At 39.5% G+C, this 27,284-nt stretch overlaps 1 protein-coding gene across 2 annotated transcripts; it reads left to right on the top strand.

Annotated features, from left to right (window-relative positions):
* Nucleotides 1–1,710: 1,710 nt before the first annotated feature.
* MED1 (mediator complex subunit 1) lies at nucleotides 1,711–24,324 on the top strand. Of its 2 annotated transcripts, none has more exons than XM_036836561.1 (17): nucleotides 1,711–1,879; nucleotides 3,922–4,028; nucleotides 6,479–6,557; nucleotides 8,399–8,453; nucleotides 8,558–8,690; nucleotides 9,397–9,425; nucleotides 12,108–12,179; nucleotides 12,738–12,812; nucleotides 13,306–13,379; nucleotides 14,005–14,094; nucleotides 15,370–15,481; nucleotides 16,006–16,130; nucleotides 16,385–16,503; nucleotides 17,278–17,479; nucleotides 18,915–19,010; nucleotides 19,135–19,240; nucleotides 20,867–24,324. In XM_036836561.1, exons 2-17 carry the CDS (start codon nucleotides 3,942–3,944, stop codon nucleotides 24,102–24,104), a joined length of 4,692 nt encoding a protein of 1,563 aa, XP_036692456.1. In that variant the 5' UTR covers nucleotides 1,711–1,879; nucleotides 3,922–3,941; the 3' UTR covers nucleotides 24,105–24,324. The 2 variants fall into 2 exon arrangements, with proteins under 2 accessions (XP_036692456.1, XP_036692454.1); XM_036836559.1 differs by having other exon boundaries at nucleotides 1,711–1,957.
* Nucleotides 24,325–27,284: the final 2,960 nt, after the last annotated feature.

Genomic DNA, 27,284 nt, shown 5'->3' with positions numbered 1-27,284 from the left:
TAAAAAAAATTTGATTATCTGAAATTCAAATTTAATTGAGTGTTCTGTTTTTTATCTGACAACACTATCGGTTTATCCCAACAATATGCATTGAGTCTCTGACATGTGTCAGGAGCTAGGCTAGGCAGTATCACTAGACAGTAGTGAAAGCAGCCGCCCTACCTGGATTTGATAGTTTAGCAGGGAAGACAGGCATTGAATGCATCATCATGTACTTAATTTTGATGGTGAAAGTGGTATTAAAGAGAAATTTGAAATAACATAACGGAGGACCTGATCAAGTCAGGGGTTAGAGAAGCCTTGCTTCTCTAGTCAGAGCAAGAGACATTTACATTGAGATCTGAATAAGTCGGCCTCAGTGAGGAGAGGGGGATGGGGTAGGGAAAGACCTCCCAGCAGTTAAAAAGGCATGTTCAAGAACCCTGGGAGAGGAAGGAGTGAAGGAATTGTCTGCAGGTGGAAGGTCAGTGTGGCTGGGGTTTGGCAAGGGGAGAAGAGCTGGGTCTAGAGAGGCTTTTTAGGCCCAGTAAAACATTTGTCTGCTAAGCCCAAGTACAGTGCTAGGTAGTGGGGATTCAGAAATGAGAGGCAATTCCTGCCCCGAGAAACTCACTGTGTAGTGACTGAAAGGAATGAGGGCACAAGGAATAGACAAGAAGTAAAATTTAAGTTCTACTTTCAAGGAGCATGGTTTATATCTTTGTGGCAATAAGCATGTGGCAAATAAAGATTTATTCTTATTAAATTTACACTGCTGTGCCTGCTCATCTGAACTGCAGTTACCTGCTGGAATGGCTTCGGAGGATGTTTGCATATCATTTTTGAAATATGGGGAATGTCTGAGACTAAAGAACCAGTGGAAATCCATTGCTTAATATCCTTAGAGCAAACTAGGTAAAATCCAACTTTTCAGCAGTTATTCTCAAGGGTGTGTATGGAAAAAAAGAACATTAAAAAAAAAGGTAGCCTTAACTATTTTAAGAACTTCCACCCAATGCTAGCACAATTGTATTTTAGCTTGGCTCTTGTTCCAGTGGCCACGAACTTCTCGGCATTACTCCAGCTTTCTCTTTGTGAGGATTTACTGATACAAGAGATATGACTACACATTCTTTGTGATTTGTAGTGTAGAGTATTAGCTAAACTGCTTGTTTTCACTATGATTACAAAAAAAGATACAATCAATCGTGAACACCTTTGGGATCCTAAAGACAATTAACAGCATCCGATGATCTGACGGCTGCAAACAAGTTTTTCTGAATCCAGAATCTCCCAGATCTTCAAAAATATTGGAATTGCTCAAGAAAAATATTTCTGAAATTAAAAAGAAAATTAGGACATGTAAATTAAGTGTACCGGGCTAGCTTGGGACATTGTTACAAACACCCAACATCTTTTTTCCACCTAGTATCTCAAGAAAGCGAATATTTTAATAAAATATTCCCGATAACAATATTCTTCGAAGAGCTAGTCTTTTAGTGAAGAGAGCTGGGGATTTAAATTTGCAAACTGCTTAAAAGCCAAAACGAAAGTGCCAATTTTCGCAGAGAAGCCGAACACTACCCACTGACAAACTCCATACCCAGGGCCGAGAAGTCTGAGACAATCGAGAGAGAAGGAAGGGTGGGGAGAATCTCGCGAGTAGCAACGTATTAACCATTTTTCGCGATATTTGGTGCCCAGCCCTTTTCCTCTCTCTCGCAGGATCACGGTTAATCTCGCGATCTTTCGGAAGTTCTGTTGGGGAAGATGGCGGCGGCCGCGAGCACCCTTCTCTTCTTGCCGCCGGGGACTTCAGACTGAGCCTTCCTGGGAAGAGTGGGGACTGCAGGCGCCCTGCGTCCCGGGAGCCCGAACCAACTTGGTTCCTCTGTTAGTGATGAGGAGGGGCATATCCTCTTGTGTAGACCTCAGGCCCTTCCCGCTGTCAGGATGAAGGCTCAGGGGGAAACCGAGGGTGAGTGACTGAGGGGAAAAGCAGGGGGCGGGACACAGCTGGGGGAGCCAATCTCTGAGAGGAGCTGGGGGGCAGATGCTTCCGCGAGGGCCACTCTCCCGAGGGCTCAGAGTCTAGGAGGCGGGATGTGTGTGAGTTTTAGATTCTGACTGCTTTCCTTGGTGATGGAGAGCTTTGACTTTGGGGAGATGGGGGCTCCCAACTTCTGTTAAGGTTTCTTGCTTAGCTAGGGGCAATCATTTGGGCCTCAGGGAATTTTTAGCCTAAAGGGATGGGAGAAGTGGCGAGTGAATGTAAAACTTGCTCCTTCCAGAAGAGAAGTGTGAATGATGACAGAAAAACAATAATACAGCGCTGTATGTCAAAGGACTGGAGAATGTTTTCGCGTGAATGAAAAGATTAGGTACTTAAGGTATTAAAAGCCAGCAGTTCTCAAGAATGTCACAGTGTTCACATCTTGTGCTATTGTATATTCTAAAAATGCGTTGAATTTCAATGTCTGAACTAATTCAGAACTGCTGAAAAACAACTTTTCTGTGTAACCTTATGTAGATTCTCTGAAGTTCCACTTTCCAGTTTAAATGCTTCCTTAGCATTTTGGACATAGTTCTGTTGATACAGCTAACTATTATTTACTTGTCTTCTCCAATGTGCTCTGAGCTATGTAGATCAGGATCTTGCCTTTCTCATCATTATATAGTCCCTGGCACATAATAGTTGCTCAAAAAATGTTTCATTAGAGCATTTTTGTAAAGATATTTATCATCAGGCTTCTTAAGGGAAAGAAGGGGGGATGTGTTTTGAAGGGGAGGGAGAAAAAAGGTATACTTCTTGGTGCAGAGGAATGACAAGTGTAAAATGGAAACTCGATGAGGCAGTTTTGTCTAGTTTGCTCCCTGCTGTATCTCCAGCATGTAAAATAGTGCCTGAGTGAATGAGTCTTGAAAGTGGGAATTGTCAAACATTTCTCCAGAACTAAAAATTGGCTGAAACAAACCAAAAAACAGTTTTCCAGAAGATGAAGGCATTGGAGGGAGGAGTTGAATCTTGATTTAGATGTCATTATCTCAACTCAGATTGCTGACATTCTATTCATCTTTCAATGGCACCTTTTCTGTAACATCCCCACAACTAATTACAAACTTTTCCTCCTTTGAATTTCAATAGTAATGTGTCTCTGTTTTTAAGAACAAATCTCATTTTGCTTTGTGTGATGGTTATTCTCACATTAACTTATCCACACCCCCTCACAGGTGTCATCTCAGGCATGTATTTTTGCACTGCTGGTGGTCTCCAGCACAGGTCCTTGCTCATGCTAAGCAGTTACAAGAATTACAGGAGTGTTGGAGGGTGTAGGAGGTTCCTTTACACACTATCCAGGAGCCACTCTTTTCTGCCTTTCTCTTAACTTTGCTGGAAACTCATCCTTTAGTCATTGACATCTTCCATGTTCATATAGTTTGAGTTCAAATAGGAAAAATCTTAATGGCAAATAAAGCCTGTTTTCTTGATAATACTTATAAATCGATCTCTTAAAATTATGTGAAAAAATTAAGAAAGTCTGTATTTTCACTTTGAAAACGAACTAACCGTAGTTAGGCCATGTTCAAATGTATGCTCTGCACATATCATATAAGGGATTTCACGCATATCATGAAATTATTTTGTCACTAAATGGTAGTCTTGATCCTTAAACAGGATTAGAGATGGTTCTTTTTTTGGTTCTCATTAAGTTTGAATAGAAAGCAGTCCCCTTCTATGGTGTTCGTTAGACTCGACCCACAATTGTGTGTGTCTTCCTGTCATTAAAAACGGATTCTTCATATGTTTTGAAGTAAATCATGTTGGAAAAGATTTTAACTGAGTTCTTACCAGGATGAAGTATGGGAGTTTTGTTTGCAAGAAAAACTGTGGAAGGTCTTGAAAGAAGAGTTGCTAATGATGTTTTCTGATTTATATCTTAGAGTCGGAAAAGCTGAGTAAGATGAGTTCTCTCTTGGAACGGCTCCATGCAAAATTTAACCAAAATAGACCTTGGAGTGAAACCATTAAGCTTGTGCGTCAAGTCATGGTGAGGATTGTGGTGAAGTGGATAAAGTGTTGTGCTTAGATAATTATTTAATAAGCTAAGCTCCCTGTGTAGACTTTTTCTAACTAGTTATTATGGTGTGTCTTCAGTTTTATTTCTCATAAAATCGTAAGCACATGGTGGCTTTCAACTTTTAAGAGTCTACCTAAGAAGGAGGTATATTTATAAAATTGTGTTAATCGTGAGTTATAATACACTGGGGTACTTTAGGCAAAGTGCTAAGAAATACACCTGATAGGGAGTTCCCTGGTGGCCTAGTGGTTAGGATTCCTGGCTTTCACTACTGTGGCCCAGGTTCAATCCCTGGTCGGGGAACTGAGATTCCACAAGCACCACAGTGCCACCCAAAAAAAAAGATACACATGACAGACAGACTGATATAGACATTTATTTTTCACTTCCTGTCAAGCTCCTTGATTCTAATGTGTTAATACTGTCACTGTATCTATTTTGCTAGTTGAGTTTGCAGTTCATTTTTAATTAATTTCACCTGTTTACTCTGTGGCCCTCTTTCTCTACAGTACTACTTCTCCTTTCTGAGTCATTCACCAGTATGGGGAGCCCTTAGTTAGGTGGAATACAGGGAGTGGGGTGAGGGTAGAGGCTGGATGTTAAAAGTTCATCCATATGATTCCAGTGGTAGTAAAATGTTATAGGAGTACTTTACTTTTATGACTTGACCTGGGCAATGGTTATATGGATGTGTTCACTTTGTAATAATTCACGATCTCTTCACTTCAGGTTCATATACTTTTCTGTATACATGTTATACTTCAGTGAAAGTACCCCTCTACCAAACCTTACACCGGGTCCAGAGTAAGTTCAGTTTAGTAGATTTATTAGAGCTTAAAATGATCATATCAGTATATAGCCTAGGAAAAAAACTGAATTTGCTGTCAGAAAACCTGTATTTTAGTCTTGACTCCAGTACTTCTACCTACGCGACCTTGGACAAATTATTTGTTCTTTCTGACCCTCAGTTTCCTCATCTGGAAAGTAGAGACACACAACACCAGTTTGCTTTTTCACACAGTTTTGCTGTAGGGATCAAATGAGATAATGGACACCAAAGTGTCACGCTGCTAAAAGATTTCCGTAACTAAGTTCTACAGATATCTTCTGGCTCAGGATTGTGTGCATAAAAAAGGTTTTTTGTTTTTTTTTAGAAGTCTTAAAGAATGGCAATTTTTCCAGTCTGGGAATTCAGAGGTTGTCATTTTTATACTATAAGGCAGCCATATTCTAGTTTGAAATATGGTCTATAAGTGATATTGTCATTAGGGAGACATTATGACATAGAGGGATTCCAGGTGGCTACTAAGACCCTCTTTTGGGTTACCAGTTCTTGGTTTGGTCACCATAGCTTCCATCGTCTACTTCTCACTTTTGCAGATTCAGAAACCTACTTTTATTGGTATGTAAAAGATTTTGAAGAGTTTTCAACAGCTGACATACTAACAAAATCTCAGTAGATTAACATGGAAATCAGAATGCCAGTTTATTAATTTACAGCAGAGTGTTTGTCTTTTCAGCTACCAAAGTACTGGTATCCATTGTCCTTGCAATGGACAAGGTCCTTGTATATTCAAGGTACAAAGGGAGCTAGATTATTAATTAGTCAGATATTTGTGAGGGTGGAATTAGAGCAAAGAGAGATGGATTTAGGGCGTGGAAAAGTCTGAAAAACTATCCTTGTGTCATAAAACTGTTCATACTTCTGGGGACTAGAATGTTGTGCGAAGAGAAACTTCTTCCCTGGATATGTTTAGAAAAACTATGCTAAATTTTTTGCTCTTTGGCTTTTTCTGGACTATGTATCCTGTTTCTTAGAGTCAGTCTAGTTTGACTAAGGTCTGGCTGTATTTCTTAGATTACATGCATATCACCTTATTAGATTTGGGAATTGTCCCATCTGAACCACCCCATTTAACTTATTGAATCTTAGGATGTAGTCACTTCTACAGGAGGCTGATCTCATTTATTACATTTTGATTCTTCCTAATTTTTCCCTGAAAGTTATCTTATTTTAGATCTGGAAATACCTTTGGTATAGGCTTTTTTTTTTTTTTGGCCATGCATGTGGGATCTTAGTTCCCCGACCAGGGATCGAACCCACGTCCCCTGCGTTGGAAGTGCAGAGTCTTAACCACTGGACTGCCAGGGAAGTCCTAGATCTGGAAATACCTTTTTCTACTTTCATGGATATGGATATGCCTTTATCCATGTATATTAACCTTTCCTTTTTTGGATGGATGGACAAACAGTTAAAAATCTATAGATTATCTAGAATATATAGAAAATATAGAGTATATAGACTATACCATAATATATAGACTATCCTGAAATGTTATTTCTAGGATAATGTGTATGGTTACCCAAAACACTATTGGCTTTGTTAGCTTTTACCTGAAATGTTTTCCTTCTTAATACAGGAGAAGAGGGTTGTGATGAGTTCTGGAGGGCACCAACATTTGGTCAGCTGTTTGGAGACGCTGCAGAAAGCTCTCAAAGGTTTGTAAACATCTTTGAAATATGCTAATTTCTTAAAAACCCCCCAGTTTAGGAAAGACTATTTTATACTTACACTAGAAATATAAATTGAGATAGGTCAACATTCTATGCTAGATGTTGTTCTTGCTTTCATTATGGAGTTGAGATGAGCTCTTACCTGAACTTTTGAAACATTTATTTTTTACCCCATTTTGGAGGTAGGTAGAAACTCAAAAGATAATTGATGGAGGGTAGCTATAAGATTGCAGATAGCAGGGGAAAGTTGTTTTTTTTTTCCCTTCACATGTTCTCTCCTAATTAACTCAATAAGAAGATGGACTTTTTGACTCTAAGAGATTTTTACAGTGTTTACAAAGAATGTTTTCAGGAAAGCAAACATAAAATTCAAATCATGAGCTTGATTATTCAAGCTTATAATTACTACTTCTGTTTTTGAAGGAAAATGAAAGTAAAAACAGATTTTACTCTGATTATCACAAACGAACCTAATTCAGCTGAATATTGTTTTTTTTTTAATTGTGGTAAAATGTATATAACAAAATTTACCATTTTAACCTTTCTTTTATTTTAATAAATTTATTCATTTACTTATTTTTGGCCGCACTGGCTCTTCGTTGTTGCGTGTGGGCTTTCTCCAGTTGCGGCGAGCGGGGGCCACTCTTCGTCGCAGTGCGCAGGCTTCTCATTGCGGTGGCTTCTCTTGTTGCGGAGCACAGGCTCCAGGCGCGCGGGCTTCAGTAGTTGTGGCTTGCAGGCTCTAGAGCACAGGCTCAGTAGTTCTGGCGCACGGGCTTAGCTGCTCCGCGGCATGTGGGATCCTCCGAGACCAGGGATGGAACCCGTGTCCCCTGCATTGGCAGGCGGATTCCCAATCACTGCGCCACCAGGGAAGTCCCATTTTAACCGTTTTTAATTGTACAGTTCAGTGGCATTAAGTGCATTCACATTGTTGCGTAACCACCACCACCATCCTTCTCCAGAACTTTTTCATCTTCCCAACTGAAACTCTGAACACATTAAACAGTAACTTGTCATTTCCCCTCTTCCCAACTCCTGGTAGCCACCATTCTATATTCTGACTCTAACAATTTGACTACTCTAGATACCTCATATAAGTGTAATCATACAGTATTTGTTCTTTTGTGATTGGCTTATTTCACTTAGCATAATATCTTCAAGGTTCGTCCATTTTATAGCATATATCAGAATTTCCTTCCTTTTTAAGAAAGCTGAATAATACTTTATTGTATGTATACATTATATGTAAACAAAATAACATTTTGTTTATACATTCATTCATTGATGGACACTCAGGTTGTTTCTATCTTTTGGCTATTGTAAATAATGCCACTATGAACATAGAATATTTGTTTCTATGCTGGTTTTGATGTTAATCTTCCTTATTCTAGCATTAGCAGATAAATGTGTCTTTTTTTTTTTTTTTTTTTTCCGCACCGAGCGGCATGTAGGATCTTATTAGATCCCCGACCAGCAATTGAACCCGCGACCCCTTCAGTGGAAGCGCGTAGTCTTAACCACTGGACCTCCAGGGAAGTCCCTAAGTGTGTCTTCTTTAAATGAAAGATAACTTGTCCCAAATGAGTAATGAAAAAGAGAGGAGAAAGGTCCAATCATTTTTTTCAAATCTTTTTTGATCCTTATTACTGCTTAGGCCACAGCTAAGCCTTACCAAAGAACTTTATGCACATTATAAGCATTTGAACTATTGAATGTGTTTCTGGCTTTGGAAGGATAGATACACTCTCAGGATGTTTCTGGCTCTGAAGTGTACAATTTATTTGGAACATCTTTTGTGATTTCCTTTTTTCACCCTTTTGTAGTAACGTCTTTACCAGCAATGACTGACCGTTTGGAGTCTATAGCAAGACAGAATGGGTAAGTAGTGTATCTGTAGGCAGAAATGTTTAACTTAGTGTTGACTTTGGGTGGCTTTATTTATGTGTCTTCTATTAATTTTTGTTTTGATTTGTTCCTGCTAGACTGGGCTCTCATCTCAGTGCCAGTGGCACTGAATGTTACATCACGTCAGATATGTTCTATGTGGAAGTGCAGTTAGATCCTGCAGGACAGCTTTGTGATGTAAAAGTGGCTCACCATGGGGAGAATCCTGTGGTATGTGTTGTTGATATTTCACTGGAATCTGTGGGGTTTACTTAGGGACATTAATTTTAAAAGGAATTGTTGGGGTTTGAAATAGCTTGGGTTTAGGTTTTTTTCATGAGCCACTATAGAGATGATGTGATGGGCTACAACATCAGTAGCTGTAGAGTGGAATTTAGTATAATCTGGGTCCATCTCTGACATCATCCAGAGGCTTTGACAAAAGGAAACACCAGAGGAACCCTTTCCATTTCATATCAACAAACATGAGCCGCAATTGAACAATAGGTTCTGGGGATACAAATAATTTAAAGTTCCTACCTCAAAGAACTTATAATCAAGAAGGACAGATAATCTTGTACATAACTAATGTCTCTGAAAAACCCTGTAATAGAGAGGAATGTAAAATGTGTATAACCAGACAGTTGAATATGGATTCCAAGGATGGCTTTAAAGAGAGGTCCTAATGTTTTAAACAAGCAGCTGAAAGTTGATTCCTTTATAAGCTATTTCATATATATTTTAATCTTTAATTTCCTGACCCAACCCATGGTTTACCAAGTAGGAGAAGATATTTTTGATATCTTAATATAAGAACCTTCTATAGTTTTAATGTTTTTGTTATAAAGCATGTGTTATTAATAAAAGAGAAAAACTTTTGATGTCTTAAAGCGTCTTAAAGTAGTTTAAAGCTTTAACATAATTTCTTTAATTTCAGAGCTGTCCAGAGCTTGTACAGCAGCTAAGGTGAGCAGATGACATTTATATTCCCTGATATTGGCAGACAGTGCTATTCTTTTTTTTCTTTTAATTTTTAAAAAAATTTTTGGCTGTGTTGGGTCCTTGTTGCTGCGTGCGGGCTTTCTCTAGTTGCGGCGAGCAGGGGTACTCTTGTTGCGGTGCATGGGCTTCTATTGCGGTGGCTTCTCTTGTTGTGGAGCACGGGGTCTAGGCGCGCAGGCTTCAGTAGTTGTGGCATGCATTCTCAGTAGTTGTGGTGCACGGGCTTAGTTGCTTTGCGGCATGTGGGATCTTCCTGGACCAGGGCTCGAACCTGTGTCCCCTGCATTGGCAGGCGGATTCTTAACCACTGCACCACCAGGGAAGCCCGACAGTGCTATTCTTTATAGCTAAGTTTTGAGGATGGTCAGAAGTTACTTTCCTAAGGAACAAATTTATTTTCTTGGGTCAAGATTTTTCATAGTCTGTACTTGTTCACTTTCAGAATTGACTTAGCTTGATTATTTTTTTTACCCTATTCCGTCTATCCCAGGGTTTTTCAACCTTGACAGTATTGAAATTTGGGTTGGGAAATTCTTTGCTGTAGGGGGCTGCCCAGTTCATTGTTGGATGTTTAACAGCATCCCTGGTCTCTCCCAACTAGTTGCTAGTAATATCTCCTGAATTATGATAATCAAAAATATCTCCAGATATTGTCAGGTGTCCTCTGGAGGGCAAAATCACTCCTGGTTGAGAACTACTGAGCTAACCTTAGGAATTCTGTGTGGAACAAAAATAAATAGAACCTAATTATTGAATCAGAGAAAGCTTGAGAAAATTGAGTCTATACCATGAAAAGAACTTTTTTTCACTTCAACTTTGAGAAAAATTGTTTTATATTTAAGGTATATGGGTCCCATTATAGTAAAGTGATAGGCTTGAAGACAGTCTCTTTTAGTAATTGATGTTTTTTGCCATTGGCTTATCTTTTCTCTTTGAATTGAGTGGAAATTTTCATGCTTAAATTTAAACCCAGAATTAACTCTCTGGGAATTTGAGAAAGTCATTACGTCAATTTTATGTTTTAAATTATAGTGAAGTTATCAGATATCACGTGGAGGAGTCTTAGAAAGGGTGTTAATATTGAGGAAATAAGTTTTACACTCAGTCTTCTCAATGATCAGTTTAATGTCCTTATAGCCAAATACACCAGATTTGAACGAGCTTTGAAAAATTGCAGTGCAACATAAAAAAATAACATTTTATGATTTCATTAACTCAATAAGTCTAGCAAAGGTGTATTACCAGAATAGTCCAGGAAAAAAATATTTCTGGCTCTAATGTGGAGTAAGAGACCATACCAATTTATGAACTGATGGTGTTCTAAAGTTAATTTGTAGGCATGTTTGAAAGTGGGAACCTTAGGAAGAATATTAGTCTTTACCTGGTTTTGTTTTTTTTTTAATTTATTTATTTTGGCTGCATTGGGTCTTCATTGCTGCGTGTGGCTTTCTCTAGTTGCGGCAAGCGGGGGCTACTCTTCCGTGTGGTGTGCGGGCTTCTTGTTGCGATGGCTTCTCTTGTTGTGGAGCACGGGCTCTAGGCGCGCAGGCTTCAGTAGTTGTGGCGCGTGGGCTCAGTAGTTGTGGCTCGCGGGATCTAGAGTTCAGGCTCAGTAGTTGTGGTGCAAGGGCTTAGTTGCTCCGCTGCATGTGGGATCTTCCCGAACCAGGGCTCAAACCCATGTCCCCTGCATTGGCAGGTGGATTCTTAACCACTGCACCACCAGGGAAGTCCTACCTGGTATTTTTGATCACTTTGTATAGATGGTAATTTTAAGGTAGGGAATATATTTTGCTGCTGCTCTTGCTTCCTTTTAATGTCTTCATGGCACTTTGGGCAGTAAGTGTTCAATAAATGCCTGACCAAGTATCTGACATTGTCAGAGCAGTACAGCTTTCAAGAGACATTTTTTTTGTTTTTAAGTTTGAAAAAAGATGTAGAGAGTTAGAATTGTTGAGTTATGTTGGATTCCTGCTCACAAAAGCTTATTTGACTAAGAATCCATGCCTGAATATTAGTTTCTAGGAAGCCAGGGGTTCATGGTAGTAGTTACTTTTTCCTGGGGTAAAGCTAGTCATAGGAACATTTTGGAATATGTGGTTTGCCTCCACAGTACCCATTCTCCTTTTCCTTAGGTCTCCCATCTCTCTCCTAGTGTTCATTTTCCTTCTTTGCTCTTATGTTGCCGTATACATGAAAAGTGTTCTATCTGTATACATGAAAAGTGTTCTATCTGTATACATGAAGTGTTCTATCTTCCCAATTTATTTATTTCCATTTTCTCTCCAAAAGTTCTTTTTCCTCATGACATCCAATCATCTCAGTTACAAATTAAGAGGAGAAAAAGTGATTTATTTAAACCAAGTCTCATTACTTAAGAGGGAATTACTATATGAGTTATCAGGTCTTTTTGACTATCTTTTATACTGCTTATTAGCACCTCCTCTAGAAAAATGGGGCAGAGAAAGGAATACATTGCATTTTCTTTTCCTACTTTTGATTGATTCTAGAAAACTTTTGGGGAAAAAGAGTAAAGCAAATTATTAAGATTAGTTTTATATAGCCATGATTTTTGGCACTTTGCTGATAAGATTGAATAGTAATTGTATGTTTTATTCTCTTCCCTCTCCCCTGAACTTCTTATAGGGAAAAAAATTTTGATGAATTTTCTAAGCACCTTAAGGGTCTTGTTAATCTTTATAACCTTCCAGGGGACAAGTAAGTATTTTTATTTTTTTGCTTTTTTTGGAAAAATTAGTATAAATCTATAAACCATTTTGTACTTAGAAATTTGCCAAGCCTTCTGCCCTAGCTCATTTGTGAGTTCTACTCATACTGACAATGTATAGCTCAGCTTCCAACTTAATGTCTTTTAAAGGTATTTTAAATAAACAAATATCTGCATTAATGGATTATAGTGCTAGAAGATAATCCTTGAGATGTCTTCAACATACTGATTTCTAGGCTGAAAGAAATTGTTGTGGAACTGGGTTGCCACTTTTATTTTTAACCTACCTGGGATTCTGTATACCTGCGTGGCTCTTTTAAGTAGAGATAAAAATTAGCTTTGGTAGATCAGTAATGATTTTTTTTTTTTTGATTTTTTTGATTTTTTTTTTTTGATTTTTTTTTTTTAACATTTTAAAGTTTTATTTTGTTTTTTAAATAGATATCTTAGTTGCCTCTAAGGTAGACTTGCTCTCTAGGCTTTCATGTTTGTGTATATATGTATATTTGTCAACTATTTAATTCTTGTTTTCTTTATTTACTTTCTAGCAAACTGAAGACTAAAATGTACTTGGCTCTCCAGTCCTTAGAACAGGATCTATCTAAAATGGCAGTTATGTATTGGTAAGACTGGCTAAAGTGTCAATTCTGTTTGACCTTGTTCTTAAAGTTTTTCATCTATGGGGTTACTAGGCTCTTATTTTTTTTTAATATATATTATAGATGTATGTTACTATTCATCTATGTTTTACCTGTATTGTACATCTTGTCCATATCCTTTCACTTCCCAAGTGATTGCATTCCATTTTCTGAGTATCAGTATCCCTAAGTTGTTGGTTGGTATTCCTTAGGTTTTATCAGAAGATTGTCAAACCTGGCCTCCCTTCTGATAAATAATAGTATAGTTGTAATTTTTGTTCACCATATTACATACTGATGTATTCTTAGAAATAATCCCTTCACTTTGAAGTTGAAATACAATTGTTAAATGCCCAAGTACAAGATAGAGTCATTGGGATAGAATTATAAGATGTTTAAGAGCTGAACTCATTATCACATTGTACACTAATACCTTCAGGGCTTAAATATAAGCAAACATAGATCATTTGTCTTGCAGGAAAGCAACCAATGCTGGTCCCTTGGATAAGATTCTTCATGGAAGTGTTGGCTATCTCACTCCAAGAAGTGGGGGTATGTGATTCTATTTTGCCTGTTTAGAAAAGTATCTCATTTTAGTTGAGGGGTTATTACTTACAATTTCACCTTGGGTTTATAAGCAGAAGGTGAAAATTACCAGTCATTTGTGTTTCTGTTTTTTTTAATTGAAATATAGTTGATTTACAATGTTGTATTAGTTTCTGGTATAGAGCAAAGTGATTCAGTTATATATATATATATATATATATATATTTTTTTTTTTTTCTTTTGCACATTCTTTTCCGTAAGTTTATTACAAGATATTATGTATGGTTCCCTATGCTTTACAGTAGGACCCTGTTGTTTATTTTATTTATAGTAGTTTGTATATGCCAATTCCAAACTACTAATTTATCCCTCTCTCATTTGTGTATTTTTTTAATGGTTTCTAAGGTGTCAACACCTGCCCTCCCCTAGTTTTTTTTTTTTAAATTGTGAAGTAAATTGTTGCTGCTAGAATCAATATTTATGCTTCTGTCATATTTCATAAGCTGCTTTGGATCATTAGTCCTCATATCTGAAACTATTTTCTTGTATATAGGTTTATAGGAACGGGAATGTTTTTCTTTATTTGTAATTTACCTGATAAAAAAGTAGTGATAAGTTTTATTTTGCATAGGTCATTTAATGAACTTGAAGTATTATGCCTCTCCTTCTGACCTGCTGGATGATAAGACTACATCCCCTATCATTTTGCATGAGAATAATGGTAAGACTTTCACTGTAAAGTAACTGAAGGTTTTGCTCAGTGTTTAAAGAATATTTTCAAAAATTTGAATGCCCAGGCCTGCCTGTACTTTCTGGTTTGCTACTCCCAAATAAATTTGCCATCCCTACCAAAGTTTTCCATTTCTACCAGAGTTTGCATCTGATACATTCACATACACTCCTACAGATATACATATCTATATGTACACATACATACATAATAATAAAAGCTTAATAATTCCTTTTGAATAAGTAAATGAGTAAATGAAAAAATGTAAACCATCTGACTTGAAATAATCCCCGTTAATCATTACTTTAAAGGTAAAGAAATTAGCCAGCCAACTTACTAAAGAACTAAAATAATGGATCTTACTTTTTTTTTTTTTTGGCCGTGCAGCACGGCTTGATGGATCTTAGACCAGGGATTGAACCCGTGCCCTTGGCAGTGAAAGCCCGAAGTCCTAACAACTGGACCACCAGGGACTTCCCTATATTTGGATGTTAATAGACTAAAACATAATGAGAAATGGCCTAATACCTCATTTGGTCCCCTTTTAACTTCAGTCATTGACTATCCTATAATCATAATTCTACTTGAATGCTTTCTGAAGTTGGAGAAAATAAGTAAATATTGGTAATGAGCCTTTACAATTTTTTTTTCCTTGGACTGCATTGTTTCCTGTATTTTGTTTTATTTACTGACAGAAATATTGCTTGGTTAGAAAGATAACTTGTAGCATTTCTAAGTTATATAGGTATTATAGTATCTGACAAACAAATTAGGGCTGACAGATTATACAGAAGTTAGCTTTTTTTTTTTTAATGTTAAGATGCTTATAATTTTTTTTTATTTCTTTTTTTAAAAAATAAATTTATTTATTTATTTGCTTTTATTTTTGGCTGTGTTTGGTCTTCACTGCTGTGTGCAGGCATTCTCTAGTTGCGGCGAGCTGGGGCCACTCTTCGTTGTGCTGCGTGGGCTTCTCATTGTCATGGCTTCTCTTGTTGCGGAGCACGGGCTGTAGGCACACGGGCTTCAGTAGTTGTGGCACGTGAGCTCAGTAGTTGTGGCTCACAGGCTCTAGAGCACAGGCTCAGTAGTTGGGGCGCATGGGCTTAGTTGCTCCGCAGCATGTGGGATCTTCCAGGGCCAGGGATCGAACCCGTGTGCCCTGCATTGGCAGGTGGATTCTTAACCACTGCGCCACCAGGGAAACCCAAGATCCTTATAATTCATGTTACTTTGGAGAATACCATTTTTCTTTCCTTTTCTCAGTTCCTCGATCTTTGGGCATGAATGCATCAGTGACAATCGAAGGAACATCTGCTATGTATAAACTCCCAATTGCACCATTAATTATGGGGTCACATCCAGTTGACAACAAATGGTAAGTTAAATATAATTCTAGGATAGCAATGTCCATTTATTTCAACCTTAAGCCCAGTAAGAAACAGGTATTACTTTGACTTGGCTCTTCCCCCACTTGACTTTCTAGAGATGGGCTTTTTGTTTTACCCATTTAATTTCTCTTTTCAATATTTGCATGTTCCTCTTTGAAGTCTGCTCATAGAACACATTCTTATCCTGAGAGAGAAAGAAGAGAACTGTGCTACTTGCACTGGTTTAATGATTGCTCTATGGGATTTTCCTATGGGACTTTATGTTGATTTAGAGCTATGCTGGAGTAATAACTAGAGAAGGTGCCTCAGGATAGATGTTTGATAAGATACTCTAGGGTTAACAAACAGGATATTTTGGAATTGGGGGAAAGAAGTTCAAAGAGTGAACTTTTGATAGGTTTTGTGAGTAGGTGGTTATATGATACAGACATGTCTAAGAATGAGTGTTTAGATTTTTCATTTTCACATCAATTCAAAATCCCAATCCTCTACCTTTTTTTTTTTTTTTTAGGACTCCCTCCTTCTCCTCAATCACCAGTGCCAACAGTGTTGATCTTCCTGCCTGTTTCTTCTTGAAATTTCCCCAGCCAATCCCAGTATCTAGAGCATTTGTTCAGAAACTTCAGAACTGCACAGGTGAGTTTTAAGAAGCATCAGGAGCTAATAATTGTTATAAAAGTGAAAAGCAAACTTCACATTCAGATTATCTTAGACCTCTTTCAGTCTTGGCCTCAAAAAACCACTGATGGGTATAGATGTCATGGTGCTTTTGCTTATTAGTAAGTACTTTTTGAATAAATGGGCGAATGAAGTAGAACTCATGAAGGGAAAACTGAGCTGTCGACGTTTTCATCTTACTGTGATCATTGTATTGATCTTTGTTTTTCTAGGAATTCCACTGTTTGAAACCCAACCAACTTATGTACCCCTTTATGAACTGATCACTCAATTTGAGCTGTCAAAGGACCCTGACCCTATACCTTTGAATCACAACATGCGATTTTATGCTGTAAGTAAGGCCCTATGAATTGTTGTAGATTATGTTTGGACCCAAGATCAGAATCTTCCTTTTATAGGATTACTGAGGTCAGATGATGTTCTTTTGGACCGCTGGATCATGTCCTATTTCCTCAGTCAGGCAGGAAATTACAGAAATCTCTGAAACATACTGAAGAAAGAGCAGGAGCTTCCAAGTCAGGAAACAACGTACATTTCATTGTTGAAATTTCAGGTGAAAGTGTCTTAATGGTATTCTGAACTTTTACAAGCATATAAGTAGGTATTAAGAGTTCTTGCTGTTTAATTCTTTCAAGTGCCATGAGTTTATAATCTGCAAAGTATTTAACAGAGAAGAAAGTACTGGAATGAATAAATTAAGGAGCGTTTTAAAACCACATCTGGACTTGAATTTATTTGAATGTTTGACAATAGTCTGGATTAAGTAATAGTTCCCAAATTCTGGCTCTGTTATAACTATATAGGGCGTTATTAAAAATATAGATTTTGCACTTGTGGTCCAGGGACCTCTTTTATACAGATTTCTGAGGTAATTTTTATGTTAGCTAGATTAGGAAACCACTAGCAGAACATTTACAAAGAAGGGGTCTTTTCAGCCAAGCGAGTGTGTGGCATTTAACATTAGCTGACCAAAGAACTGTGGAGCTTTAATATTCAGCAAGAAATTGCTGATTTTTGAGGAGTAGGTTTTTTTTAAGGATAGTTTGTGGTTGAGTAAATAGTGGGTGAGTAAATAGCATTTGTTTCCTTTGTTCTTTTTGCCCAGGCTCTTCCAGGTCAGCAGCACTGCTATTTCCTCAACAAGGATGCTCCTCTTCCAGATGGTAGAAGTCTACAGGGAACCCTTGTTAGCAAAATCACCTTTCAGCACCCTGGCCGGGTTCCTCTTATCCTGAATCTGATCAGACACCAAGTGGCCTATAACACCCTAATTGGAAGCTGTGTCAAAAGAACTATTCTGAAAGAAGGTACTGCCTTTCCTTTTGATATACTTACTGGTAAATGGAAACTGACTACTCTAGTAGTTCTCTAATTTTGTGGCCCATCATATCACCTGTGGAGCTTTTAAAACTACATATATTTGGTTTTCATACCCAAATGAACTTAATGTGGGAGAAGTTGGGAATCTAGTTCAAGCTCCATGAATAATTTTGATGGAACCAGTCTGTAAATTGGCATTTGGAAACCACTGGATTTTTTTGCAATGGACTTACTCTTTTTCTGCATGTAGCAATATAACTGGGTACCTAAGGGCCTGAACCTTGCAGCAGATATATAAGGTAGAATTCGGGATTCTGCAGGAAGAGAGGAGTTCTTGATATCTCAATTTTAGGTTGTTAGGACAGTGGTTCCCACGTTTTAGTCCTGAGTATATTTCCTCTCCCCATTCTTTGGAGAACTTAATCATATAGCTTAAAAAAGGATGAGACCTGTGCCCTTCTCTTTTTTCTCCCAGGATGCTGGAATGCTGATGTTTTTCAAACAGTTTGCTATTAGAAATCTTGATATGAATTTTGGCTGCTCTAGTTAACCATAGTTAATTTTTTACTTTAGTTGTAAAGCACTTCAGTGATAGAGCTGTATCAGCGCAAATGGTAGGCAAGAAGAAATGGAAGGTAAATCAGGAGATATCTTTTATGGAAATAAGAATTGCTTTAGAAATGAGAAATTTTAGAAAGTTGGAGTAATGACACAGAGCATGTGCAAGTGTCCTTATGACCCTTCTGTTTCATATATTTCAATCCTAGGAGAATTTTCCACATAGCTTCACGGTATTTAAAAATGAGTTTTTGTGAGATAGTTATGAAGTTAGTCCTACAGAGATTTATGCTTTATCCCAAGAAAGTATATAATCCTTGTCTCTGGGCTGTCAGCCTGTTTGGCTTAGAAACCAATGATAATAGTTATATATAAGTGTATTTGGCATAAATATATCATTTTAGATTGTAGCCCCTACATCTGTGCTTACCAAACTATGGAGTGTATAGCTAACAGCTGTATACTGGTAGAAGGCAGGGTTTATGGTAGTGGTTCTAATGTCCGCTTATCAAATAGAATGAGAAACTCCTCTTGGCCACATTTATTTTCAGAATTCACTTTCAAGGCAGGGTCTTTATATCTGCCAAGGACTTTATCAATTGGGATTAAGTGCCTTCATTTTAGAAAACTGAAGTTTAGTTACTTATTTGTTTTGGAGTATTTGTAACATATACTGGTAGATTCCTTGGAATCTGATACCTTTAGTCACCTGTGGGTGACATAGTAGGTTTTGTGTATTAAAAAAATGTGTGGGATTTAGTTTCCAATGCGGGAGAGAAAATTTCATAGTTAATAATTACCATTTACATGTCTCAAATCTTTTATTTGGTTGATTATTTTATGATCCTTTTCTTTGCCTTTTAGATTCTCCTGGGCTCCTCCAATTTGAAGTGTGTCCCCTCTCAGAATCCCGTTTCAGTGTATCTTTTCAGCACCCTGTGAATGACTCCCTGGTGTGTGGTGAGTTATGTGGGTGGCTAGCACCTCTCTCAGGGCAGCAGTTTGGTCCCTTTATCTTTTTTTGAAAAGTCAGAAACTGAAGCTGAATCTATCTTAAATGCCTCCTATATATTTTTTCTTTCAGTGGTAATGGATGTGCAGGACTCAACACATGTGAGCTGTAAACTCTACAAGGGGCTGTCAGATGCACTCATCTGCACAGATGACTTCATTGCCAAAGTTGTTCAAAGGTAGCACTGGCCCTTTTCCATCAGAGTCCCATTAAGAGGTGTATAAGGAATGTTGTTTTCAGTATTAGAGTGAATTGGAAATTTAGTAGGAAAGCATTTAGTCACTGCTTTGAATTCACCCTTCTCTGCTTTTGGATCAGAAGCAATGTGAGCTTTTTGGTTTTATAAATCTCATTATGAGAGTAATAGGAAGTAAGGTAGGTAACTTCAGGCCCCACATTAGGGTTCTTTTATGAGGGAGAGAGCTGAAATAAGATGTAGATCTTTTTCCACTTTTTCCTCTGTGTCATTTTTTTTTTAAACACATATAATGCGTCAAATGGCAGTATGTGGGAAGATCCTTAAGCCAGTCAGCTTCCCATAATTTCAAGATTTTTTTGGAGTAGGTAGCAGTGGTCTGTTTAGTAAATAAATTTTATTGGAACACAATAAAACATAGCTGTAAGTGAACACATCTGTTCATTTACATATTGTTTATGGTGGCTTTTGAGCTAAGATGGCAGAGTAGTTGGACAGAAACCATATGATCTTTGAAAGTCTAAAACATTACTATCTGGTCCTTTAAGAAAGGTTGCTGACATATTTTAGAGCAAAATATTTTCAAACATGTTTATAAACATAAATTTATCTGTAACATAAAAAGTGCTTTGCTTTAAAATTAAAACGATTTCCTGCCAGTGGTAGCACTTTTCACAGCATAGCTTTGGGGTGATCTAAGCCATTAAAGTTTAGAACTTGATGGGTCAAGAGGTTTTTCTAATGGTTCATCAATTAAGATAAATTATATATACCATTAATCACATGTAAAGCCCAAAAGGAGGGCATTTTCTTACTGAGTTCATTATTACCAGTTTTATTTTAGTTCAGTATGATGTCTTATTATTTGGACTCTTGTTTATGGTTGGTTTATTTGGTGGCACTTCAAAAGAGGTTGATGATTGCCTCTGGTCCAGATTCTTTTTTTTTTTTTGGGCTGCGCTGTGCAGCTTGCGGGATCTTACTTCCCCAACTAGGGATCGAATCCGTGCCCCCTGCAGTGGAAGCATGGAATCCTAACCACTGGACCGCCAGGGAATTCCTTCCAGATTCTTTTTATTTTTAATTTTTTTTTGGCTGCGTTGGGTCTTCCTCGCTGCGCGCAGACTCTCTCTAGTTGCAGTGAGTGGGGGCCACTCTTCGTTGCGGTGTGTGGGCTTCTCATTGCGGTGGCTTCTCCTGTTGCGGAGCATGGGCTCTAGGTGTGCGGGCTTCAGTAGTTGTGGCACACGGGCTCCAGAGCACAGGCTCGGTAGTTGTGGCACACGGGCTTAGTTGCTCTGTGACATGTGGGATCTTCCCGGACCAGGGCTCGAACCCGTGTCCCCTGCATTGGCAGGCGATTCTTAACCACTGCACCACCAGGGAAGCCCCCAGATTCTTTTTAGAATGAGTTTACCCAAAGCTCTGGCATTTCATAGAACTGCTCCTGCCGTGCGGGTTATTTGCCTTGCCTGAAAGCTGCTTATTGTAAACCTTTTGGCATATGTAAGTCTCAGGCAAAATTAAAGCCTGTTTTCCCAAATAAAAAGTTGGTTTCATTAGCAGCTAGTGCAGTATTAACTTTGTTTTTTCCATCTTATTTTACAGATGTATGTCCATCCCTGTGACGATGAGGGCTATTCGGAGGAAAGCTGAAACCATTCAGGCCGACACTCCAGCACTGTCCCTCATTGCAGAGACAGTTGAAGACATGGTGAAAAAGAACCTGCCCCCGGCTAGCAGCCCAGGGTATGGCATGACCACAGGCAACAACCCAATGAGTGGTACCACTACACCAACCAACACCTTTCCGGGGGGTCCCATTACCACCTTGTTTAATATGAGCATGAGCATCAAAGATCGGCATGAGTCGGTGGGCCATGGGGAGGACTTCAGCAAGGTATCTCAGAACCCAATTCTTACCAGTTTGTTGCAAATCACAGGGAACGGGGGGTCTACCATTGGCTCGAGTCCGACCCCTCCTCATCACACGCCGCCACCTGTCTCTTCGATGGCCGGCAACACCAAGAACCACCCGATGCTCATGAACCTTCTTAAAGATAATCCTGCCCAGGATTTCTCAACCCTTTATGGAAGCAGCCCTTTAGAAAGGCAGAACTCCTCTTCCGGCTCACCCCGGATGGAAATGTGCTCGGGAAGCAACAAGGCAAAGAAGAAGAAGTCATCAAGATTACCACCTGACAAACCCAAGCACCAGACTGAAGATGACTTTCAGAGAGAGCTATTTTCAATGGATGTTGACTCACAGAACCCTATCTTTGATGTCAACATGACAGCTGACACGCTGGATACGCCACACATCACTCCAGCTCCAAGCCAGTGTAGCACTCCCCCAACAACTTACCCACAACCAGTACCTCATCCCCAATCCAGTATTCAAAGGATGGTCCGACTATCCAGTTCAGACAGCATTGGCCCGGATGTAACTGATATCCTTTCAGACATTGCAGAAGAAGCTTCTAAGCTTCCCAGCACTAGTGACGATTGTCCACCCATTGGCACCCCTGTTCGAGATTCTTCAAGCTCTGGGCATTCTCAGAGTGCCCTCTTTGACCCTGATGTCTTTCAAGCCAATAATAATGAAAATCCATACACTGATCCAGCTGACCTTATTGCAGATGCTGCTGGAAGCCCCAGTAGTGACTCTCCTACCAATCATTTTTTTCCTGATGGAGTAGATTTCAATCCTGATTTGTTGAACAGCCAGAGCCAAAGTGGTTTTGGAGAAGAATATTTTGATGAAAGCAGCCAAAGTGGAGATAATGATGATTTCAAAGGATTTACATCTCAGGCACTAAATACTTTGGGGGTGCCAATGCTTGGAGGTGATAATGGGGAGACTAAGTTTAAAGGCAATAGCCAAGCTGACACAGTTGATTTCAGTATAATAGCAGTGGCTGGTAAGGCTTTGGGTCCTACAGATCTTATGGAGCATCACAGTGGTAGCCAGAGTCCTTTACTGACCACTGGGGACTTAGGGAAAGAAAAGACTCAAAAGAGAGTAAAGGAAGGCAATGGCACCAGTAACAGTAGTCTATCAGGGCCAGGATTAGACAGCAAACCAGGGAAGCGCAGTCGAACCCCTTCTAATGATGGCAAAAGCAAAGATAAGCCTCCAAAACGGAAGAAGGCAGACACTGAGGGAAAGTCTCCATCTCACAGTTCTTCTAACCGACCTTTCACCCCACCTACTAGTACAGGTGGATCCAAATCTCCAGGCAGTTCAGGAAGATCTCAGACTCCCCCAGGTGTTGCCACACCACCCATTCCCAAAATCACTATTCAGATTCCTAAGGGAACTGTGATGGTGGGCAAGCCCTCCTCTCACAGTCAGTATACCAGCAGTGGTTCTGTGTCTTCCTCAGGAAGTAAAAGCCACCATAGCCATTCTTCCTCGTCTTCTGCTTCCAACTCGGGCAAGATGAAAAGCAGTAAATCAGAAGGTTCATCAAGTTCCAAGTTAAGTAGCAGTATATATTCTAGCCAGGGGTCTTCGGGATCTAGCCAGTCCAAAAATTCATCCCAGTCTGGGGGGAAGCCTGGCTCCTCTCCTATCACCAAGCATGGACTGAGCAGTGGCTCCAGCAGCACCAAGATGAAACCTCAAGGGAAGCCATCATCACTTATGAATCCTTCTTTGAGTAAACCAAACATATCCCCTTCCCATTCAAGGCCACCTGGAGGCTCTGATAAGCTTGCCTCTCCAATGAAGCCTGTTCCTGGGACTCCCCCATCCTCTAAAGCCAAGTCTCCTATCAGTTCAGGTTCTGGTGGTTCTCACATGTCTGGAACTAGTTCAAGCACTGGCATGAAGTCATCTTCAGGGTTAGGATCTTCAGGCTCATTGTCTCAGAAAACTCCCCCATCATCTAACTCTTGTACAGCATCTTCCTCTTCCTTTTCCTCAAGTGGCTCTTCCATGTCATCCTCTCAGAACCAGCATGGGAGTTCCAAAGGGAAATCTCCCAGCAGAAATAAGAAGCCATCCTTAACAGCTGTCATAGATAAACTGAAGCATGGGGTTGTCACCAGTGGCCCTGGGGGTGAAGACCCAATGGACGGCCAGATGGGGGTGAGCACAAATTCTAGCCATGCTGTGTCCTCCAAACATAACATGTCAGGAGGAGAGTTCCAGGGCAAGCGTGAGAAAAGTGATAAAGACAAATCAAAGGTTTCCACCTTGGGGGGCTCGGTGGATTCATCTAAGAAGACCTCAGAGTCAAAAAATGTGGGGAGCACGGGTGTGGCAAAAATTATCATCAGCAAGCATGATGGGGGATCCCCCAGCATTAAAGCCAAAGTGACTTTGCAGAAACCTGGGGAAAGTAGTGGAGAAGGGCTGAGGCCTCAGATGGCCTCTTCCAAAAACTATGGCTCTCCACTCATCAGTGGTTCCACTCCAAAGCATGAGCGTGGCTCTCCCAGTCATAGTAAGTCACCAGCATATACCCCCCAGAATCTGGACAGTGAGAGTGAGTCAGGCTCCTCCATAGCAGAGAAGTCTTACCAGAACAGTCCCAGCTCAGATGATGGCATCCGACCTCTTCCAGAGTACAGCACAGAGAAGCATAAGAAGCACAAAAAAGAAAAGAAGAAAGTAAAAGACAAAGATAGGGACCGGGACCGGGACAAAGACCGAGACAAGAAAAAATCTCATAGCATCAAGCCAGAGAGTTGGTCTAAATCACCCATCTCTTCAGACCAGTCCTTGTCTATGACAAGTAACACAATCTTATCTACAGACAGGCCCTCAAGGCTCAGCCCTGACTTTATGATTGGGGAGGAAGATGATGATCTTATGGATGTGGCCCTGATTGGCAACTAGGAACCTTACTTTTTAAAGCAAAAACCATGGCCAGAGAAAAACTAAGTGTATAGGCAAATCACCATAAGGAGTGAGACAGGTCTGATTTTGTGTTTTAAGAATCTTAAATGGCATGGCTTTGACACCAAGTGGGGTGAATTTAGAAAGGCATAGCCAGACCCTACTAAAGAGACCATAGGGTTTGATTCTGGTTACCACGAATCACTTGTTCCTTTGCCAGAAAAAAAAAAAAAAGTTAAAATACTTGCTTATGAAAGGGAGGGGGTGGGAAGGGCTTAGGGAGAGGGAAGGGTGGGAAACAGTTTTGTGGGAAATATTCATATATATTTTTTCTCCCTTTTTCCATTTTTAGGCCATGTTTTAAACACATTTTAGTGCATGTATTTGAAGGGCTGGGCAGAAAATGAAAAAGCAATACATTCCTTGATGCATTTGCATGAAGGTTGTTCACCTTTGTTTGGGTAGTTGTCCATTTGAGGCGTGGGCAAATGAAGGACTTTGGTCATTTTGGACACTTAAGTAATGTTTGGTGTCTGTTTCTTAGGAGTGATTGGGGAGGGAAGATGATTTTAGCTATTTATTTGTAATATTTCAATCCTTTATCTGTTTGCTTTTATACAGTGTTTTTTTCTAATTCTATGAGGTTCAGGGTTCAAAATGATGGGAGGTGGAAGAACGAGGCTTATTTGGTGGTAGGGAGCTTGCAGCTTGTGCTGGTCCTGCAGTCTCAAGCTGAGGCAGATTAGTCCGAGTCCACCTTTGGAGTTAAGTAGAAAACCAAAATGGTATTTTTGTTTTAGGAGGTTTTTCATAGGGTTCAGACATCATAGGAATATTAAGAGTTATCTTTCTGTGGAGGTATTGATTTATAGTTTCTTTTTCCTTTAAAGAAAGCTGGGCTGGCTTTTTGGGATGTAAACGTGTTTTCAGATGCAGTGAGGTTTAAAAGTGGGACAGCCTCCCTGATCCAGTGGCATGAAAACCAGTACAGAATTAATAGTTCTCCTATTTCTACAATGTGCCAAAAGTCCACATCCCAGCATTTTGTTTGTAGGAGAACTGATGCCATTCCTGAGAGCTGGGCTCCTTGTTTCCCTTCATCACAAGGATAAGGAGTCCAGACTTTAATTATTCCATTGTATGCTCCCTTAGATAAAACAGTAAAAAATTTGCAGCCATAGTTCACTTAAAACAGTTTCAAGCTCACTTGAAGTAATGGGGGCCTGGAATGCTAGGTGGGTATGAAGATAAACCCTTGCTACTATGTAGCAACACAATTGGACCTTTTTGGAGGAACAGGTCTGAGTCTGGATTCTGGGGGACATCAATAAGAAGCCCTTCTCATAAATATAGAAATCCAGGAGACCATTTGAGTGCAACACAAGTTCTCAGTATTTGGAGGGTCCTCTCAAAATTCTGCGGCCTTACTTTGATTTTGACACCTGCACTGTGCCATTCCTGATGATTCCATTCAGGTTCTGTGTCAGCAGGACGGGGCATGATCCCCAGCACAACTCTTCTGGATTAAAAAAAAAAAAAAAAAAAACCAGGTGATTCATTTGTGTGTGTGTGTGTGTGTGTGTGTGTATGTATGTGTGTGTGATAAATGGAGTGACTTCCATCAGGTATTGAAGATTTCTATATTCATCCCTTTCTGCAGGTTGGAGTTAGCGTAGAGTTGGAAAATCAGCTTTGGCTTTCTTTCCTGACTGTCTCTGATTTCCTTTAGTGTTCTCCCTTTTCTGGTCATCAGCTCACAACAACTCTGCCACTTTTGTGTCCCAAGGTAATAAGAAGTAGGAAACGAAACATTGCAAAGTGGAGCAAGAAAAGTTATCGGTTACCGTATCAGAGTCAAATGTCTTGGGTGACACTAAGGAGGACATGGGCAAGGTGATACCAGAGTGCTTTATCTTGTGATGCTGATACAGTAGCAGCCTCTCAGACATACAACCAGGTTGGATTTCTCACCTAGTTTTGAATCCTATCCCATTGGTTTCTGCAGGAAAAAAAAAAAAAAAAAAAGGATTTTAAGCTTGTCTGGGTGGGGAAAATCTTATGGGGAATGTACTGCATAGTATCAGGGGCTCAGCTCCCCCAAGCAGAGCCAACAAATACCAAAATGAGTAAACTGGGAAGCTTTTTCTCTCTTTCTGTCTTCATCCCAGATCAAAGAATCCCGAGTTAGGATCTGGATGAAGGATAAGCCCCTGACTTGTCGATGGGCACACCCCACACACTGACCCAGCATCTGAACTTGCTTAACAGGGAGCCGGGGCTAAACTGCTTCACCCTGCCTGAGAACCAGGGAGCACTGCATTTCTCCACAGGGTGGAGGAGAAGAGGCAGAATAAACCAAGCCTGGGACACCTCCCTCCTGTCTAGGTGTACTCATTCTCCTGTTTCAAAAGACGGCAAGGACATGAAGTCAACTTCTACCTATCTTCTGCTGCTGGAGTCTTTATGTATTCTTAGTTTGACCTGATTCCTCTTCTGTCTTTTGGCTTCATGTTAGGGGTTCTTGGTCAAAACCTGCTCTGATGTACATGAAGATTCCAGGTTCAAAAATCAATTTCTTTTAAAACAAGTATTTGGGGGGGGGGCGGTGGGAATGAAGCAGGATATAATTGCCAAAACTAGGCTTGAGGTTGGTGGCTCTTGGAAGGATTTTCCTTAAGGCCTAGGTCTGAAAATTTAGGGCAGCACTATTATGAATTCTCAAAAGAAACCTTCCAGGGAGCCAGTGAGTCATAGTATCCAGATGAGTCACTTAAAGCAGATGCCAGTATAGGAAACTCATTATTCACAATCCCTAAGCAATCTCATTTTCTTTTACCTTTTTTTTTTCCCCCCAATCTTCCTCCCCCCGGATTTCTACCCTTGAGTTAGTTTTTTGAGGGGTAGGAAGTACTTAACATATCAGAAGCTAGGTTGGGAAACATGCTCAGTTGCAAAAGCTGAGCTTTAAATTTTGTTTCAGAAATGTACATCACGAGCAGATGGGGAGGGTCTTTTCTAAAATCTTTTCAAATTTGATTTTCTGTGCATATGGCCGTTCTGTAAATACTTCGGGGTTTTTCATTTTTTTGAAAGTAGACAAAAATCTGTGGGATTTTTTTCCCCCAAGCATTACAAAAACGTGTTTATTTACATGCGAATAAATTTCTTTGATAAAAAGCA

The sequence above is a fragment of the Balaenoptera musculus genome, chromosome 20 (assembly GCF_009873245.2).
Source record: "Balaenoptera musculus isolate JJ_BM4_2016_0621 chromosome 20, mBalMus1.pri.v3, whole genome shotgun sequence".
Lineage (NCBI taxonomy): Eukaryota > Metazoa > Chordata > Mammalia > Artiodactyla > Balaenopteridae > Balaenoptera > Balaenoptera musculus.
The sequence above is the reverse complement of the archived record's forward strand: the minus strand, read 5'-3'. Positions and strand labels throughout refer to the sequence as shown.

Excerpts from the sequence above, each read along its gene's own strand:
- MED1 (XM_036836559.1), top strand. The coding sequence starts at position 1,933 with ATGAAGGCTCAGGGGGAAACCGAGG. Across the intron at positions 4,029-6,478 it reads AGCTTGTGCGTCAAGTCATG|GAGAAGAGGGTTGTGATGAG; the intron begins GTGAGGATTGTG and ends TTCTTAATACAG. Across the intron at positions 19,241-20,866 it reads ATTGCCAAAGTTGTTCAAAG|ATGTATGTCCATCCCTGTGA; the intron begins GTAGCACTGGCC and ends CTTATTTTACAG.